The sequence below is a fragment of the Martes martes genome (assembly GCF_963455335.1).
Source record: "Martes martes genome assembly, chromosome: 2".
NCBI lineage: Eukaryota > Metazoa > Chordata > Mammalia > Carnivora > Mustelidae > Martes > Martes martes.
The window spans coordinates 61,965,125-61,982,483 of NC_137889.1; the positions used below are offsets into that span (position 1 = coordinate 61,965,125).

Consider the following 17,359-nt stretch of genomic DNA (forward strand, 5'->3'; position numbering starts at 1 on the left):
GCTGAAACCAAGAGGTGTTCCATTTCCATACACATTAAATGGGGATGGTAATAGCTACCTTGCAAGAAGGCTATAATGATTTATTACAGATCTAGAAGTAAAGCACAAAGTAGAGTGCCTGACACACATGGTAGGTTTTAAATAAATTACAGGTCTTATCATAGCTTTACTTAATATATGATGGTACAGTATCAGTTCGTAAGGACTTGAGCTCAACGTTAACATTTTTTCCCTTGAAAAAAAATTATAAATCTAAAGGAATTCATATTGATTGTTTACTATAATGATTTATAGAGAAAGGAGTACTAAGATGTATGTAGAGTGAGAAATTTGGGGTATGCTTTAAAAATGCTATGAAGTATATTATAGCAATTCTATGATGAAAGCTTCATCCAATCTGTGGTCCCTTATTCATACTATGGGATATTTGGCCACATTCATTCATTTACTAGCTAAGTTATTATTGCTATTTAATGTTTATTGAGTGTTCACTATGTGCAAGGTGAGTATTTCTTGAACTTTTTATTTTTATAATCCCTCATGCCCTTCATCTCCCCTCCATCAAAGTCCAAGTCTACAGTTCATTTCCTTTTTGGCATCTCAGCAGATCTTAAAATCTGTGCGACAGGGAATACTTAAGGTGGGTTCAGGATGTGGAGGAAACTGTCACATTCCATTCCTATAGCTCAGAACTCTCAGATACCACCGCAAAGCAGCACTTTGAAGTCCTGCACCCTGAGTCACGGCAGTCTCACTGGAGCTTTCGTGCAACCTTCCAGGGGGTCCTGGGCCCTCCGTGCAAAAACGCAGGGTGAGGTGCTTTACAGATCTTGCATATGGCAGGACGCCTAAGCCGTGTAGTCTTACCTCCTCTGGCAGCAGGGGGCTAAAGGGAACTTGTGCCTCCCTCCAAGAGCACTTCAAGCGGAGAAAGATTTAATAAAGCAGAAAGGAAATTCAGACAATTACTGGCTAAAAGTAAAGCTGACTTGTGTTAAGCACCTTAAGTGCAGAGTACTGAACTAAGTATCTCAACCACTTTAGTTCATTTATGCCTCTCAGCAGTACTCAGTGGTAGCTGGCCTGGAGCATAGATATTTCCCATATACCCCCCAACCACCACACCAGGCATAGCCTCCCCATTAGCAACATCCACCACCAGAGTGGGACATTGTTACAATGCATGAACCTACCTTGACACATCCTTATCACCCAGAGTCTAGAGTTTCCATTAGGGTTCACTGGGAGTTGTACAGTCTATGGATTTGAACAGGTATATAATGACGTGTACCTACCATAGGGTATCCTACAGAGTTTCACTGTCCAACTTCTTTTTTTCTGTAAGAAACTAAAGGTTAGAAGGGTCACGTGGTTCTCAGTGGCCCTAATATTCAGCCAGAGCTAGGCCTGATGGCATCTCCACCTTTGGGAAGCCTGGGCTTTCCTTCCAGATCTGCTCCTTTCTTGATAGGAAGAGGTCAAACATTTTGTCGTCGTTTCTTCATCTTTAAAAGGAAGACAATACAGGAAAGCTTTCCCTGTCTGTATGGATTTAGTTCCACCTTAAGTCACATCACGTCTGTGTCCTGTTCCCTGCCAGGCATTGTACTCTGAAACACTGAATTAAAGAGGACAATAAAGGGACTGTTGCCACAGAACAGCTAACTCATCTTTGGCAGCTCAGGCTTGTAGTTTCCCTATGATGAATGGGATCATTTGGATGCACCAGTTTTTGTTTCACAGTTGTTGATACTGCTGACATGATCGCTACATATGAATCTTAACATTTCTCAAGACCCAGAACTTACTCTCAGGTTGTTTTTTTTTTCTAGTTTATTTAATGGTTTGGTTCAGTTGTCAAGTCATTACTGCATTTTGTTGACCTAAAACAGTGATTCCTTGTGGGATGATTTTGCCTCCTGTGAACATTTGGCAACATCTAGCAACACTTTTGGAAGGGTTCGTGCTACTGACATCTAGTGGCTGGAGGCCAGAGATGCTCCTAAACATCCTATGTGCTCAGTACAGAGCCCTCCTTCTCCTCCCCTCTACTAGTCTCCTGTTCAAAGAATTCTCAGGCTCAAAATGTCAATAATGTCAAAGTTGAGAAACCTAAAAACAAGGCAACACTGTTTTCCACATTTGTGAGAACTTCAAAAATTATATTATACAGCTTCATTCTTTTCCCAACCCAAACTCCACATGCCCAGTTCCTCATGGACTTAAACATTTAACAAATATTGAGCCCCTTTTATAACCCTGGGTTTGAATAGGGTAACAGAAATACAGGGATAAAGAAGCTGGAAGTGGTCCCTGTGCTCATAGAATTTACAGTCAATGGCTTAGGTCATGGAAATATTCTAGTTCCAGACTGGGGGTGACATGAAGACACAGTTAATGTAAAAGACTTCAGTGGTCGTGGTGACCAGCTTTCTTTTATTTTATTTGTATTATTGTAGCATACACTTTCTTTCCTTTGTTAGAGCAGCTTGAGCTTTAGACTATAACAGTTCCATGTACAAAACACAAAACTAATACCAAAACTAATTCTATTTTGTGTGTTGCTGATGTGAGTTGATGATACCGCTGGCTTTCATACCTTACCAGTGCATTTTGTATGTGACAGTCCTTAATAACACACTAACAAATGTTTTAAGTCACTGTGCACATTCATACTAGAGAGAGATACCAAGAAAAATTAGGAAATATTCTCCAGAGGTCGTTTAGCTTGAGCAGAGTAAACAAACAAATCTGAATGTTTCTGTTGAGGATCCCAAGGAAATAGCCACCGGGTTCTTGCCAGCCCACAGAGGGGTTCCTATGTCAGGAATCTCCAGTCTGAGTTTAGAAAAGACCCTGGTAAGAAATCATGGATGCCCCCCTTTTGTTATGCAGATGTGCTGTGGATCGCCATCCCACTGATATAAACATCAATTTAACAATACTTTGTTCAGACTCCAATGGAAAGAACAGATCATCTGCCAGAATCCTACAGATAATAAAGGGGAAAGATTATGGTAAGTAGCACATAATTTGTTGATTTGGCTTTAGTTAGGGCCTTGTTTTATTTTAATACATTAATTGAAGAGAAACGGATTTCTACAAAAGGAGCATTTGGGAAAGCATAAAAACACTGACCTAACAGTGGTAAGGGAGTAAATTACACAAGTTTTTAAAGGTCCAGTGACGCTTACAAGCCCTAGGAATTCCATTTGGGTAATTACCTTTCCCATGGACTGAAGTGTGCTCTGTAGGTCCAAAAATTTAATGGACCTTCAAAAATTAGCTGTTTATATTTTGCTCATCTGAGAGTCAAAAATGAATAACTTCTATTTATTTAATATATAAAGGAGAACTTGTCTTAACATCTTACATACAGCAGAAAAAACAAGTTCAAGGTAAGAAATTTCTCAATACCCTATATGCTAGTCCAGCAATTAGAAAAATAGTAAGTGTTTCAAATAAGAATGCAATTTTTAAGTGCCTATTTTAGAGAAAACAGCATAATAGCCTTGTGAAAACACGTTATTTACCCAAGTCATGAAAATGGGGTGTTTAGACATTATTTTTAATAACATGGTTACTGGAGTGTTTTAGAGATGCATGTAAAAATTAAGTTGGATAATAATGAAGGCCAGAAAACTTAACACTTTTTAGTGTTTTAGTATTTACTCCTTTTGGAGGAAGCAATATATCAAAATTATTATGATTCAGGGAACACAGTAGATTAAGATTATTAAATTGATTGCTCCTTCTATTTACTCATTCAATACACATATTTATTTAGCACCAGGAACGAAGCAGCTGTGTTAGTTCATGTGATATTCAGTTATTTCACTTTATTTTTTTTTTCAGGTATTCATTCGTGTGTGTGTGTTTGTGTGTGTGTGCGCGTGCGTGCGTGTGTGTAACTTATAAAAGCCAAACCAAAGAATGACACGGTTTGAAAAAAAATCTTATGAGTCACTGGTTTGATGGAATTTGGCTATATTTATGCAGATTAAATTAAATTTTCCAATCACATTAATTGGAGTTCGGCTGCAACTGGCTACAATATTGATAGCCTTACATTTCTATTTTCAAAATACATCCCCAGAGTCCTCTCACTGCATATGTATAGAGCAAATCCCCACGGTGTACGCTTTAAATGCTTTACAACTTTGTCATATTTACTCCAATAAAGCAGAAAACAAAAATAAAACCCAGATAACCACATCCACTGTACTTACTACGTGCCAGCCCCTGTAGTAACTTTATCAACCTGACTCCTTGCATTCCCCGAACAACTGTGTGGCAGGCACTGTTATTGGCCACATTGTACAGATGAGGCAACTGAGACGCAGAGAGGTTAATGATCATCCAACATACAGTGGCAAGGTCTGGATTGAAGCCGGCCCCACTGATTCCAGAGTTCGTGACCTTAATCATTCGGTTATGCTGCCTCTCACTGAACTGGTTAAAACTTAATCTTTTCTACTTTTTATAATACAGTCACCATAACTACATGGGAAGGGAGAATTACTTTAAAATTACCATCTTCCCACAAAGGCTTTTGCTTAAAATACTGCCTGTTGATAATGACTTATTTGACATTAAGCACATAATAAGTAATTTTCAGATTAATTTGCAACTGGCTTTAGATCTTTTCCATTGCAATTAGCGTATGTGTAGTCAAGTATATAATGACATGCATGGAAAGTCTGAGATATGTAACTATACACTTGTAATTAGGAAGAATGCCTACAATAGACATTGTTAGCCATAGAACTCCATAAACAAAACTATTAAAATAGTTTAAATGAAGATATCACTTGAGTGACAGTGTTTTTAAATATACAAATGTGGTTTTAAAGGCCTTTATGTACTATACTTTCCTTTTCATTAAAATATGATTTTTCAAACATTTTATATAACTTGACAGAGGTCTGGCTTAATTTACTCAATATATGAAGAAGCATTTCTACGGAAAAAAAAATCCATTTTAAAACAATTATTTTTTTAAGTCTTTTGATTCTTAAGTAAATAACCATGGTTTCCAAAATATCCAGATTCTAATTTCATTGAAAATTTGGTATGTGTGGCAATTATAACAGCAGGCGTTTGCAGAGCATTTCCATTTCAGTAAGCTTTGCATGGAAGCTTTTTGTATTTTATACTATTTAAGCAACAGGACTTAATTATTTTTACTAAATATCTAGAACAAGGATTCATCTTGTGTACCATGGAACACATTTTAGATTTAACGTAAATTACTGTAATAACATTATGATAATATTACTTGGCCTCTGTTACTTTTATTTCACAAAAATGTTTCATTTGACCTAATGTTATATTTCTTTCTTTCCAGAAAGTGAGCCATCACTTTTGGAATTCAAGCCATTCAGTAATGGTCCTTTGGTTGGTGGATTTGTTTACCGGGGCTGCCAGTCAGAAAGACTGTACGGAAGCTATGTGTTTGGGGACCGTAATGGGTAGGTTCCCTGATACCAAAATTTGATGTATCAGATGACATATCCATTGATTAGGGGGCAAACTGCCATAAAATATTCAAATGATTGTCTCTCTTTGGGGATCAGGCCTGGGACACACATGAACATTATTATTTTCTTTTTTGTTTCATTATGTATGATGGTTTAATTAAAGAACTTCCGAAGACATGCTTTTTAAACAAATTTGATTAAGTTCATGAAATAATTTTTAAGAACCGAGAAGTCTTCAGATGGATTTTTCATATTTTGTAAGCTTTTCCCTTCATCCTTAACATAAATTTACCATGACAATGAGTAATTTGAAAACTATTGTTATACATGACTTGTGTAAATATTTTCCAAATTATTTGGAAATTGGAAGGCTAAGAAATTTTGTTTTTGCCAGACTTTTAGAACTTTTAACAACAGAACTTAATTTGTCTCTATCAGTAAGAATACTACACAATTAAATTTTAGCCTCCTTTTTATAGGTCACTGTGTGGATAATTCTCAGGAACTCTTAGTGATGAAACCCATATTATGAATCTTGTTTCCCAAGTCACTGGCATTCAGGCATATGGCAGAGCTTCTATGCTTGGTCACTAAAAGGAACTAGAAAAGTTTACTGACCCCCTGTCCCTCTCTCTGATTAATAGCACAGCATGGAGTCTAGTCCTGGAGAGGAAGTATCATTCTCTGGATGAAGGGGAGGGCTTTTCTCATACTCAGGTACTTTTAGTGCCCCCCTCCAAACAAAATACTATCTTTAAGTACTTTCTCCCCACATGAGAATTTCACAGTATTCGCACACATTATGGGCTATATTATTTTTCCTTTTAGAAGACAGGTGTATCTCACAACACTTATATGTTGTGAAATGTATTCCAAGCATTTGATTGATTAACTTATTTAGTTTTAAGCAAAAGCATACTTTCATTGTAAGTTTACGGTATCTTTTTGTTGTAGGAATTTCTTAACCCTCCAGCAAAGTCCCGTGAGCAAGCAATGGCAAGAAAAACCACTCTGTCTGGGCAACAGTGGTTCCTGTAGAGGTTACTTTTCAGGTCACGTATTGGGATTTGGAGAAGATGAATTAGGTACTGTACAAACTATTTCTGTGAAGTTCCATTCTCACTCCCTTGCCCAAGAAGCTTTGTTTTGCTCTGAAGAATAAGTGTAACAATCTTGCCCTCCATTTGCTGGCGATATAACCCGCAGCAAGGGTGACCTACTGTGGAGATTAGAGACGGCCCAGCTACGTATTCCCTCCCAGTGACCTTTCTCTGGGGGGTCTTTACATCTTATTTCCACTCCAAAAATAAAAAAGTAACAGAGCAGGAAAATGGAAGGCATGAACGAAAGAGAATTTTGGGGTCCTTAAAGAGAGAAAGTCTTAAATGTCTACTGATATTTCAGATAAATCTGAGTCATTTGTTTCTATTCTCTATCTGAAAACTTCCCACTTATCCATGCCTCTTGGAATAAATAAAAAATCTGTTGCAATCTCAGCCTCACCTTATCCTCTATTTCTGAATTTTTAATTTAATTTTTTTTTTTTTTTGATCCGTTGGGGCATGCAGTTTGTACACGGTAACCTGAATTTGTAGCTATGCTTTCCAACAGAATAAAAATTATCTTCTGGACTATACCATATTTGTTAGTATGTTATCAAAATGTGCACAGCTTACAAGCAAAAAGAAGTTGAAATTGGAATACCATCAAAGAGTGAAAATGCTCCTAATTTTAAATTATAGAGATAAATGTAGCTTTCATAATGACGCTATTTAAAGAACAGCATCCAAATAAACCATGGCCACTATGCTCCTTTGGCCTCCAAGATGAATCTTAGGTCTTAAGAAAGAAGAGTGTGTTTCCCATCTAAATCAGAATATTTTCTTGTCTTCTCTTTTTTAATTTTATTTATTTGTCAGAAAGAGAGAGAGAGAGAGAGAGTGCATAGGCAGAGGGAACCACAGGCAGAGTGAGACAGAGGAGAAGACACCCCACTGAGGAGGGAACCCGATGCAGGGCTTGATACCAGGACCCCGGGATCATGACCTGAGCTGAAGATGGGTGCTTAGCTGACTGAGCCCCCCAGGCGCCCCTAAATCAGAATATTTTCCCTAGAAGTCCAGCTTTGGTTTCAATACATCAAATGCAGAATTTACCAGGAATAGTTCCATGCCATTCACTTAAGTTAACAAGGGGACTTAACACGTATTTCAGAGCTACAGGAATGTAAAGATTTAAAGAAGAGCCCTAAAATCCCTTCTTTTCTTATTCCAGAATTGAAAATATTTACAGTTAATTTTCCCTTGATATCTCCCAGCTCACTCAAAAGAACCAAAGAAATAACACTTTCTCACTGAAATCCTCTGCTATATAATCTAAGTTTCACTGGCAAACTCTGGTTTTAAAATATAAATGAGGATTAAATGGTTTGTGGCAGAATTAGAGATGAATATTTAGATGCTGTGACTGAATCATTCTGATTTCCCCAGATCTTACTGCAAATGACTCACCATCAATCACCTGTTAGTGTCACCACCGTTGGTTAAAATACCCAAACATCTATCTGCCCTTAATACCATGTTGGGAGCAAAACTAACAAAGGAAGCATGTACAATCCTTAGGGTCTGGAAGCTATAGCATTGTATATACTGTATAATTATAATTAAACACGCCTTCACTGAATTATGCTTTAATGTGAAACTCTTTGGCTTTAATTAAGAGGCACATTGGGGGGGGGGGGAGGATGGTGCCTGGCTAGTTAGGTCAGTAGAGCAACCCAACTTTTGATCTTGGGTTTGTGAGTTTGAATCCTATGTGGGGTATAGGGATTCCTTTTTTAAAAAAGCGAGTGCTTGGCTGGCTCAACAGGAGTGTGCTACTCTTAATCTTGGGGCTGTGGGTTTAAGCTCCATGTTGGGTGTAGAGATTACCTAAATAGATAAAACTTCAAAAAATTTTGAGAAAATTAAAAAAACTAAAGAGCCATATAAGAAAATGAGTAGGTTTTTGCACTTTTTGAAACAAAAAGTATTAAGAGTCTGTTTTCTCTGTGTGCGTGTGTGTGTGTGTGTGTGTGTGTGTGTGTGTGTAGCTATAAAACCAGGAGGTTCATTGTAAGGATTAAGTGAAATAAAATACATAAAGTACTTGACAAAATAAATATTAATTTATTTGCTTACATTCCTATGCCTCTTAACTTCATTTTTTTCCTATTGTGTCTGTATTTTTAGTATAAGCCCCAAAACATCCTTTCCAGAAGTAAGAAAGTAGTAGAGTGTGCTTAAAAAAAAAACCATAGTATCGTAGAATACAAAAATAGAGACTAAATCAAGGACTATTTCGTGAATGAGAACCAAATATGAATTTTAAAGCCAGGACAACTTGGGACCAATGCTGTGAGACAGGTAGAGCCTAGAACAGAAGCTGAGGAAGTCGGGAGCCTGGGACAGGAAAAGCCTGAAACAGCAGCGACCTTCGGTAGGAGACAGGGGCAGGTCCCTCCTGTGTGCAAAGCCAAGAGCCCAGCGAGACTAGGGAGGAGGGAACAAGAGGGTGACACACTGCAGATAAAAGGTCAGACAGAGCAATAAGGGGGGACATCACAGGTCAATGTCAGGACTTACTTTTGCTCTAGGAGAGATTAGAAGTCAATGGAGGTATTGAAATAAAGGAGTATGATCCAATTAAATGATCTAACTTGCTTTAAAAGAATTTCTGGGGTTGGTATGTTGAAATTAAATATTGAAGAGCAAGGCTAGAAGTGGGGGGGTCAGTTAGGGGGCTGCTGTCCTAATCCAGGAGAAACGGAGATCCGCTTGCTCCGGGATAGTAGTAGGGTGTGGGGAGATGTGATTGGATTCTGAATGCACTGTGAAGGTAGACTTGCAAAACTCTCACCATCTTTAGGCAAGTGATCTTCCTGAGGATGCACGGAGATAATACAGACAGATACACAAATACGCATACACCCACACATGCATATACACATAGAACTACAAATAGATATAAAAAATAAATATAAGGGGCACCTGGGCGGCTCAGTGGTTTAAGCTGCTGCCTTCGGCTCAGCTCATGATCTCAGGGTCCTGGGATCGAGCCCCACATCGGGCTCTTTGCTCAGCGGGGAGCCTGATCTGCCCCCCACCCCGCCACCTGCCTCTCTGCCTACATGTGATCTCTCTTTCTGTCAAATAAATAAATAAAATCTTTTTAAAAATAAATAAATAAATATAAAATATCCACTTACCGGTTTCTATCAAATATCTGCTTAGGCAATAGGCAGTAAGGCCTTGTGATACTGTAAATTAACTTACTGTATTTCTATCTTCACAGGTGAAGTTTATATCCTATCAAGTAGTAAAAGTATGACCCAGACTCACAATGGAAAACTCTACAAAATCGTAGATCCTAAAAGGTGAGATCTCTTCATATACCTTTAAGGCAAATAATGTTTCTCCAAGTTGTTTTACTGTGTTCAATTGGTGATGATGAGTGGCAGTTACCAGTCCACAAAGACGAACACTTTGGCCTTGCATATAGGTCAAGTGCTGTCCTGGGAGGACCCTCAGCTCCAGTCTGTGAGGGCTGGACTTGACTCTGCTGGACTTTCGAGCCTTGCTGTGTCCACACAGTCATGTCATTCTTGTTGCCATCAGAGAGCAGCCTTCTGTTTGTGGAATTAGCTTCCTCCGTTATGCGCCGGAGGAGGACCCGAGGTAGGGCTGTGGCTTTAGCTTTCATGTTGGAAGCAATAAACTCTCTGGTTATTTCTAGAAAACTCGAACCATACTGGCAGACATTACAGCTGTTCAGTATGATTTTTTCATCAGGTAATCAAGATAAGCCAAATGGCAGTTCAACATCCAAGCCTCATTTCGAAACTATCTGGCAGCTCACAGCTCTCGTGCAGGCTTCTGTGACAAAACAAATGGAAACTGAAGAAATGCTGTCATTTATCCCAGCAAGAGAAAGAATTGAACGTTGAATCTTTTTTAAAAATATACTTATCCCCCCTACTCCTTTCTAGCCACCCATCACAGCAGCATTATCTTGAATCATATCAGTTGTTCCTTTCATGGGTAACGTCGGAACTATCAACAGCTGCTAAAATTATATACTATCAAAAAGATATTAGTCATCAGCTTAGAAATAACTGTTCATAGAACCTAGGGTATCCTCAGATACCACTACTGTTGAACACACGGTTGTCAGACTCTAGCTATAGCATGCTGTGAATTTCAGATTCTCTCTGTAATAACTTATCTTCATGAGCCCATTTGCATATTTAATTCCCCACATTTCAAGTCTCTTTAAGAAGAAGGAATTCTAATAACCTAAAAAGTTTGCTAAAAGCATGAATTTAGTTACAATTTAAACATTCTACTTTTAAGTTATGATGTAGGTTTTTTCCCAAAAATCACAGACTAACTAGAAATTTTCCTCCTTTTCCCATACCACAAAACACTGTCTTCCTTGAGAAAAGTTTAAGTTGACAATGGTACTACAGAACATGAAGAGGAGTAATCACTTCTAAATGGTCTGTCAGCATATCACATATCTGTCACACCCTGGTCACGTTCCTCCTCTGTGTAATAATACACATTTTCTTCCACAGTAAGAGAAGCACCCATCCATGCATTGTAGGAGATCTTTTTCTCCTTGGGTGTGAAACAAATGCCCTCCTTGTGAAAAGCAAAGTAATGAATGGAAAAAATATCAGACATTTCAGTGATGGTTGAAATTGACAATGTTACGAACAAAAATCAAACAAAGTAGCAGCATTCTCCTGATTCATAATGATGTCTAGGGATTTCACTCAGATCTCATGCCCTTCGATTCCAAATAGTCATTATTCCACTATGTTTGTCAAAGTTGATAAGCTTTTACAAGCTTTTACAAGCTTCCCGGTAGTATTATAATGAATTCTCCCTCCTCCTCACAACATCTTTCTCTCTTCATCTGGATTGTTTAGTCTGCTGGTGGTGAGTTGAGGTCAATTTTACACCTTCCATCCATTATTAGTGTCTAATTACCAGGGTTTCCATAAGGGACCTTGGCTTTGTGATCTCGGGGCCTCCTCTAGTAGGGTGGTCTCAGAGTGACATACCTGAAAGGCCTGACTTCTCATTACAGTGTCTGTTTCTGGTGAGTCCTGTCACGTGTGGGGCCAGGGTTAAGATGTGTGTTTGGTTTTCAGAAGGTGGGGGGAGTAACAGAGTCCCAAACACACTGTCCTTGTACACAGACATAGACATAAATTTCAAAATGAAGCTGACTGTAAGAAAACAAATGTTTTCATAAACATTTGTTGGGAGGCTCATGCTGTTTCAATTTGGATGCCAACGTTTATTATTATAGTATTTCTCCCTAGATGAGTTGAAGTTCTGTATAAGCAGACACTTTAGTGTATGTGAACGGGATTATTTTAGAAACACAAACTAATTACTAGTGTGACAGTGTTCAGAATGTCTGCTACAGAGCCAAATTGTTTCTCCAAAACTTTTGAGGGAGAATTTGAAGCCAGGGCCTCATCAACAGGAAAACATTTCTTGTGATAGACATTTCTTGTTATATCAAAAATCTAACTCAAATTAAATTCTTAGGTTAATTGTATCTTGTGGAGGAGTCTCCAGACTCGTTAGAATAATGTTTTCAGAGTCACTATTTTCACGCAGCACTTCACTCATGGTCCTGGAAAAGAATAACAATGAATTATAAAATTTTTATGTTTGGGGTGCCTGGGTAGCTTAGTTGGTTAAGTATCAAGCTCTTGGTCTCAGCTCAGGTCTTGATCTCAGGGTCATGAGCTCATGCCCAGCATGAACTTAAAAAAAAAAAAAGCTCTGTATTAGATATCATATAAGTTACATTCTTATCATAGGTGTATGGTTTCTTTTTTTCTGTTTTTCCCTATACACACGCACACACACACTCACATATAAAGAAGACAAGGGATTTAAAAATCATCTTTGGGGGTGCCTGAGTGGCTCAGTGGGTTAAAGCCTTTGCCTTCGGCTCAGATCATGATCCCAGGGTCCTGGGATTGAGCTCCACATGGGGCTCTCTGCTCAGCAGGGAGCCTGCTTCCTCCTCTCTCTCTCTCTCTCTCTCTGCCTGCCTCTCTGCCTACTTGTGATCTCTATCAGATAAATAAATAAAATCTTTAAAAATAAAAAAATAAAAACCATCTTCGATATTCTGAAGCCATTTTGGCAAAGGCAGGTGAGGTTACAGCATTACTGACTGCCTCAGTCTATAAGGACCATCTGGTCTAAGGCTTATGTTACATAATCATTTACGTAAGTTCAAAATCATTTTACAGTGGGCATCCATCTCAGAAAAGGATGGCAAGATAGTCTGTTGTAAAAACCGAATACCATTATTCATAATTTTAAAAAATGAAAATTCCATAAGACTACAACTCCGTTTTCCTTAAGTAGAACTCAGGAGTCATGTAAAGAAAAAGTAGGGAAGGAGCGAATTTCCCTCCATGTTAGAACAGTGAGCGCTCTTCAGGAGTATTGTCAAAAGCAAAACAGTTGCATCTTGTCAGAGAGTGGAGTTAGCTTCAAGTTAATCCCAGTCACCCAGCTTGCTGAATCAACTCACTGGGTCCCAAAAAGTCTTCAGCAGGGGTCCTGCCTGCCCTGGTCAGGGGAGCTCCTTTGGCCAGCAGTTCCAGAAAACAGATTGAATACACTGGACACAAGAGAGGTGGGCAATAACTGTAATTTCACTTAGTCACGCCACCCAAGACTCATCAACTGTTAGGAACAAGTCCATCCTGGCAGGACAGGGAGGCAACTGGTCTTGTCTTGGAATCTTCCTTATTGGGGGAGTCTGCATCAAGCTCCTTCACACTTCCCTCCCCCTGGCCCATCAATGGAGTTCATCAGTCTTTCTGCCCTTCCTCATTTCTGCGGAGTGCTCTTGAAGATGATTAAATCATACATTTAAGACACAGTAAGTGCTTTAATATGGTTGGTATTCATTCCCTGCATTCAAGAATTTTTTCGGGTGATTGCTCAGCTTTGAAGGTTGTCTTTCCAACCTTGGGGTAAAGGTGTCTGTGGAGCTCTCAAGAGCTCTTGATGCTGAGTTTCCAAATGTCCAAATCATGCCCTAGATGCTTGCTCTTAATTCAGTCTTTTCAGAATCAAATAAATGTGCCTGAGGGGTGGAAATTAAACAATTCTAACAGTTCACGTACCTTCTAAGCTTTGTGTTTATCTAACGCAATTTTTTTCACACTGCTGCCACAGATCTTTAATTTTTGCGTCAGATGAGACCAAATGACTTTTTTTTAAATTATTTTGAAATGTTTTCAGGGTTATTTCTCCAGGAATTTGTAAAACAAAATTATTCTTAATCGTATTGATTCAATTACTACGGAACCAGTCATTCTATATTTTAACATACTGCTTATCTGTGATCCAAGCAAGTCACACAGACCCTTCCCCTGAGAGGTCTATAAATTAACAATGCAAATTCAGGCTTGGGAGGTCATTTCACAGAAATGTTGCACCATCAGACTCCTGTTATCCAGTATTAAAGACTGCTCCCCACAACCCCCCATCCCCGCGCCTCCTCCCCACGCCTCCCCTCAGCGGTCCTACTTACTGCCTTTTGTTTATTCTCTTCTTAATATCTTCATCCTACTCCTAATGATACTAGACGCTGAGGAGTGGTTTGTTTATTGGTTTTTGTTGTTCTTGTTGTTGTTTTCTTTCCCCCCCAAAAAACTCACTTCACAGGAGGACATCGGTTCTGTTTATCCTTCACATATGTCTCAGGGAGCCAGCAGGCAGCTCTGCCATCCTAAAGAAAGTCACACATAATAGAGAGGCTTTAGCCCAATAAGCCAGTCGAGTCCCAATTCATCAGTCAAAGTTTTATGCATGTGGCCCCCCTAGGTTGAGAAATCCCCACAGTGCCTGTTGACCCAGCTGCCAAGTCCTCTTGCCGCGGGCCGTGTTTTCATGGCCACCCGGACAGTAATACAAACTGTTTAGCAGCTCCATTGACCTTTCAGCTATTAACAGGGACACGGGCTCCACCAGGGACTAGTTTTCAAACATGACAGAATTTCTGAACGCTAGAGGTCATGAACAAGTATATGCCCTATAAAAATCCATTCAGCATGGTGGATTTGAAGTCTCAAAGACAGGGAAGCATTTCTCCGTTTCGCTGTTATTATTTCTTGACATATCCGAGAATGGAAGACGGAGACATTTTCTTATCTGCCCCCTTATATTTTATTCTTAATGCCCTGTACTTAGTTGTGATGCGCCGTACATTTGTGGCTAAGCGGTCCTCCCTAAGCTGCCCCATAGCATGTGAAATTTTGAAGATCTGTTACCAAAGAATGGGATAGGATCAAAGTAGGAGCTTCCAATGAATGAACAAGCATGCATACATAATGTATGGTAATGACCTACAGATACACTGGAATTTTAGTCCTACTTTGCCAGGATTTGCATATGTGTATATATGCACACACATTTAAACAAACTCAGCTCAGGCACACCCTGCTGTGTAGAGCCATCACCCATTTCAAATTAAATAGAAAATATTAAATAACAAGTTATGAAAAAAATTTTACCCAAGTGACCATGTCATTTAAGAAGCTCATATAAGGATATATATATATATTTCCTATTCCCTGTATATGTGACATATGACATGTAGCATTCAAAGGAATGTTCTGCTTTAGGCTAATTAAAGTCTCTCTTAAACTATCAATTTTGAATGTTAGAATATCACTGCCTAGAGTAATTGTACAAATTGCAATGAAGACTTGGTTGAATTGCCACTTTCCGATGCCACTTGTTAAAAGATATAAAGTGAAAAATAATGAAGAACATATTTTTCAAAATGAGACTCAGGTGTTAAGTGTTGAAAACTCCTAAAAGCATTTCTTTTCATTGCCATGTTTCTCTCCTGTCTGGGACAATGGGAAAAGTCGGATATTATCAGATCTTCTGAATTTTCTGTACTTTCATTGTAAGGTAGTGTATCATCAGATATTGCAGTATTTGAGATAAAGGCAGATTTAACCTTGCATGAAACAGCTACATATATTTGCAATAAGATATTTTCTAGAGGAAAGTGTACTTTTAATTATTTTTATTATTTTTTTAAGATTTTTATTTTTAAGTAATCTCTACACCTAACACAGGCCTTGAACTTACAACCCTGAGATCAAGAGTCACTGCTCTACCAAGAAGCCACCCAGGTACCCTGAATAAGGTGTATTTTTTTTTTTAAACTAATTCACTGTGCTCAAGTTAAAAGTTCACATGACTTGCTTTTGTCAACCTTGACAAATGAATCAAAAAGTGTAACATCAAAATTTGTGAATTTTTCACCCTAATAGTCTTAAAAGAGAATTTAAACTGACATTCTTGTGTTCTTTTTTTTTTTTTTCTTTAAAGGAGTTGTAAGCTTTTATTTATTTTTTTAAGGTGTTTTTTTTTTTTTTTAAGATTTCATTTATTTATTCGACAGAGAGGGAGATCACAAATAGGCAGAGAGGCAGGCAGAGAGAGAGGGGGAAGCAGGCTCCCTGCTAAGCAGAAAGCCTGATGCAGGGCTCGACCATGACCTAAGCAGAAGGCAGAGGCTTAACCCACTGTGCCAACCAGTCACCCCTCTTGTGTTCTGTTAAAGGACAGAAGCTTGTGTCCAATTTTTACTTCCCATTTAAAGTATTCAGTGATCTTTAAAATTTCTGCCTTCCTCTGATATAAAATTAAAACACTGGTACTTCTACAGCTTTAAGTGGGAAAAAGATTTATTATTATCATTATTATTATTATTATTTAGTGATTTATAAAAAAAATACTGTAAGCCTTTAAGTCTTTTGAATTATAATGAATTCAAAGTATTTTTTAAAATGTCTATTTTCCCAATTACAAACATTTCTTATTTCATGTCTCACATTTTTTACCTAAAATTATGGTTTATGAGTTAAGTTTTTAAGTTCAAACTTGCCTTTGGACAATAATTCGGAACAGAATATATTCCTTCTTTTTTTTTTTTTTTAAGATTTTATTTATTTATTTGACAGAGAGGGTGAGAGAACACAAACAGGGAGAGCAGTAGAGGAAGAGGGAGAAGCAGGCTCCCTGCTGAGCAGGGAGCCTAATGCAAGGCCCCATCCCAGGACCCCGGGATCATGACCTGAGCTGAAGGCAGACACTTAACCATCTGAGCCACCCAGGCGCCCCATCTTTCCTTCTTTATATTAGGAAGCAGTGGCATTTTTTTTTCAGGTTTTATTTTTATCATATCAAAGTAAGTACTCCAAGATTAAATCAGGAGATTTAATCAGTCTACAAGTATCTTGTACCTGTCCCTGTATTCAAGATCATGTATTATGTGCTATAGAGGGAGAATATAAGGGGAAACTTAGCACCATCCTCTAAGGAGTTTATTTTTATTTTAATTGGGGATCACATGCATTATCAAAAACGTAAATATTATTTGAGATAAATAACACTTTGGGACAAAAACAATTATGTGAGAACATTATACACTATAAATTGCCTAATTAATGGCCCAGAGAGATATGGATACTGTGAGAGGTAAAATTCACCATGATTTGGCTCCCTGGCCCAGTCCGTTCTGCTCCACTGTGCTTTTCTTCAACACTAATTAGCTCACATATAAAAGAGAATGATGACTACATAACATGGAAATTATGTAGCTTTCCAAGCAAGTATGGCCAGAATTATAAGAAAAAGAACAAACCCTCAGCCAGGCTGTTGCAAAGCAGAGGAGGTTTCTGAGCTGAGAGGTAAAATAAACAAGCATCTGTACTGGTTTCTCCTCCCCAGTGAGGTGTTCCTTCAGCCTGGGCTCTCTGCAGGTGGCACGTT

General features: G+C 38.4%; 1 protein-coding gene across 1 annotated transcript in view; it reads left to right on the forward strand.

Annotated features, from left to right (window-relative positions):
• The window catches only part of HHIP (hedgehog interacting protein), a 90,020-nt gene that overhangs the window by 59,113 nt on the left and 13,548 nt on the right, over positions 1–17,359 (forward strand). Inside the window, exons 8-11 of the mRNA XM_080797334.1 lie at positions 2,896–3,017; positions 5,348–5,471; positions 6,435–6,565; positions 9,813–9,894. Coding sequence (XP_080653460.1) covers positions 2,896–3,017; positions 5,348–5,471; positions 6,435–6,565; positions 9,813–9,894 — 459 coding nt within the window. The remainder of the gene's footprint in view (positions 1–2,895; positions 3,018–5,347; positions 5,472–6,434; positions 6,566–9,812; positions 9,895–17,359) is intronic.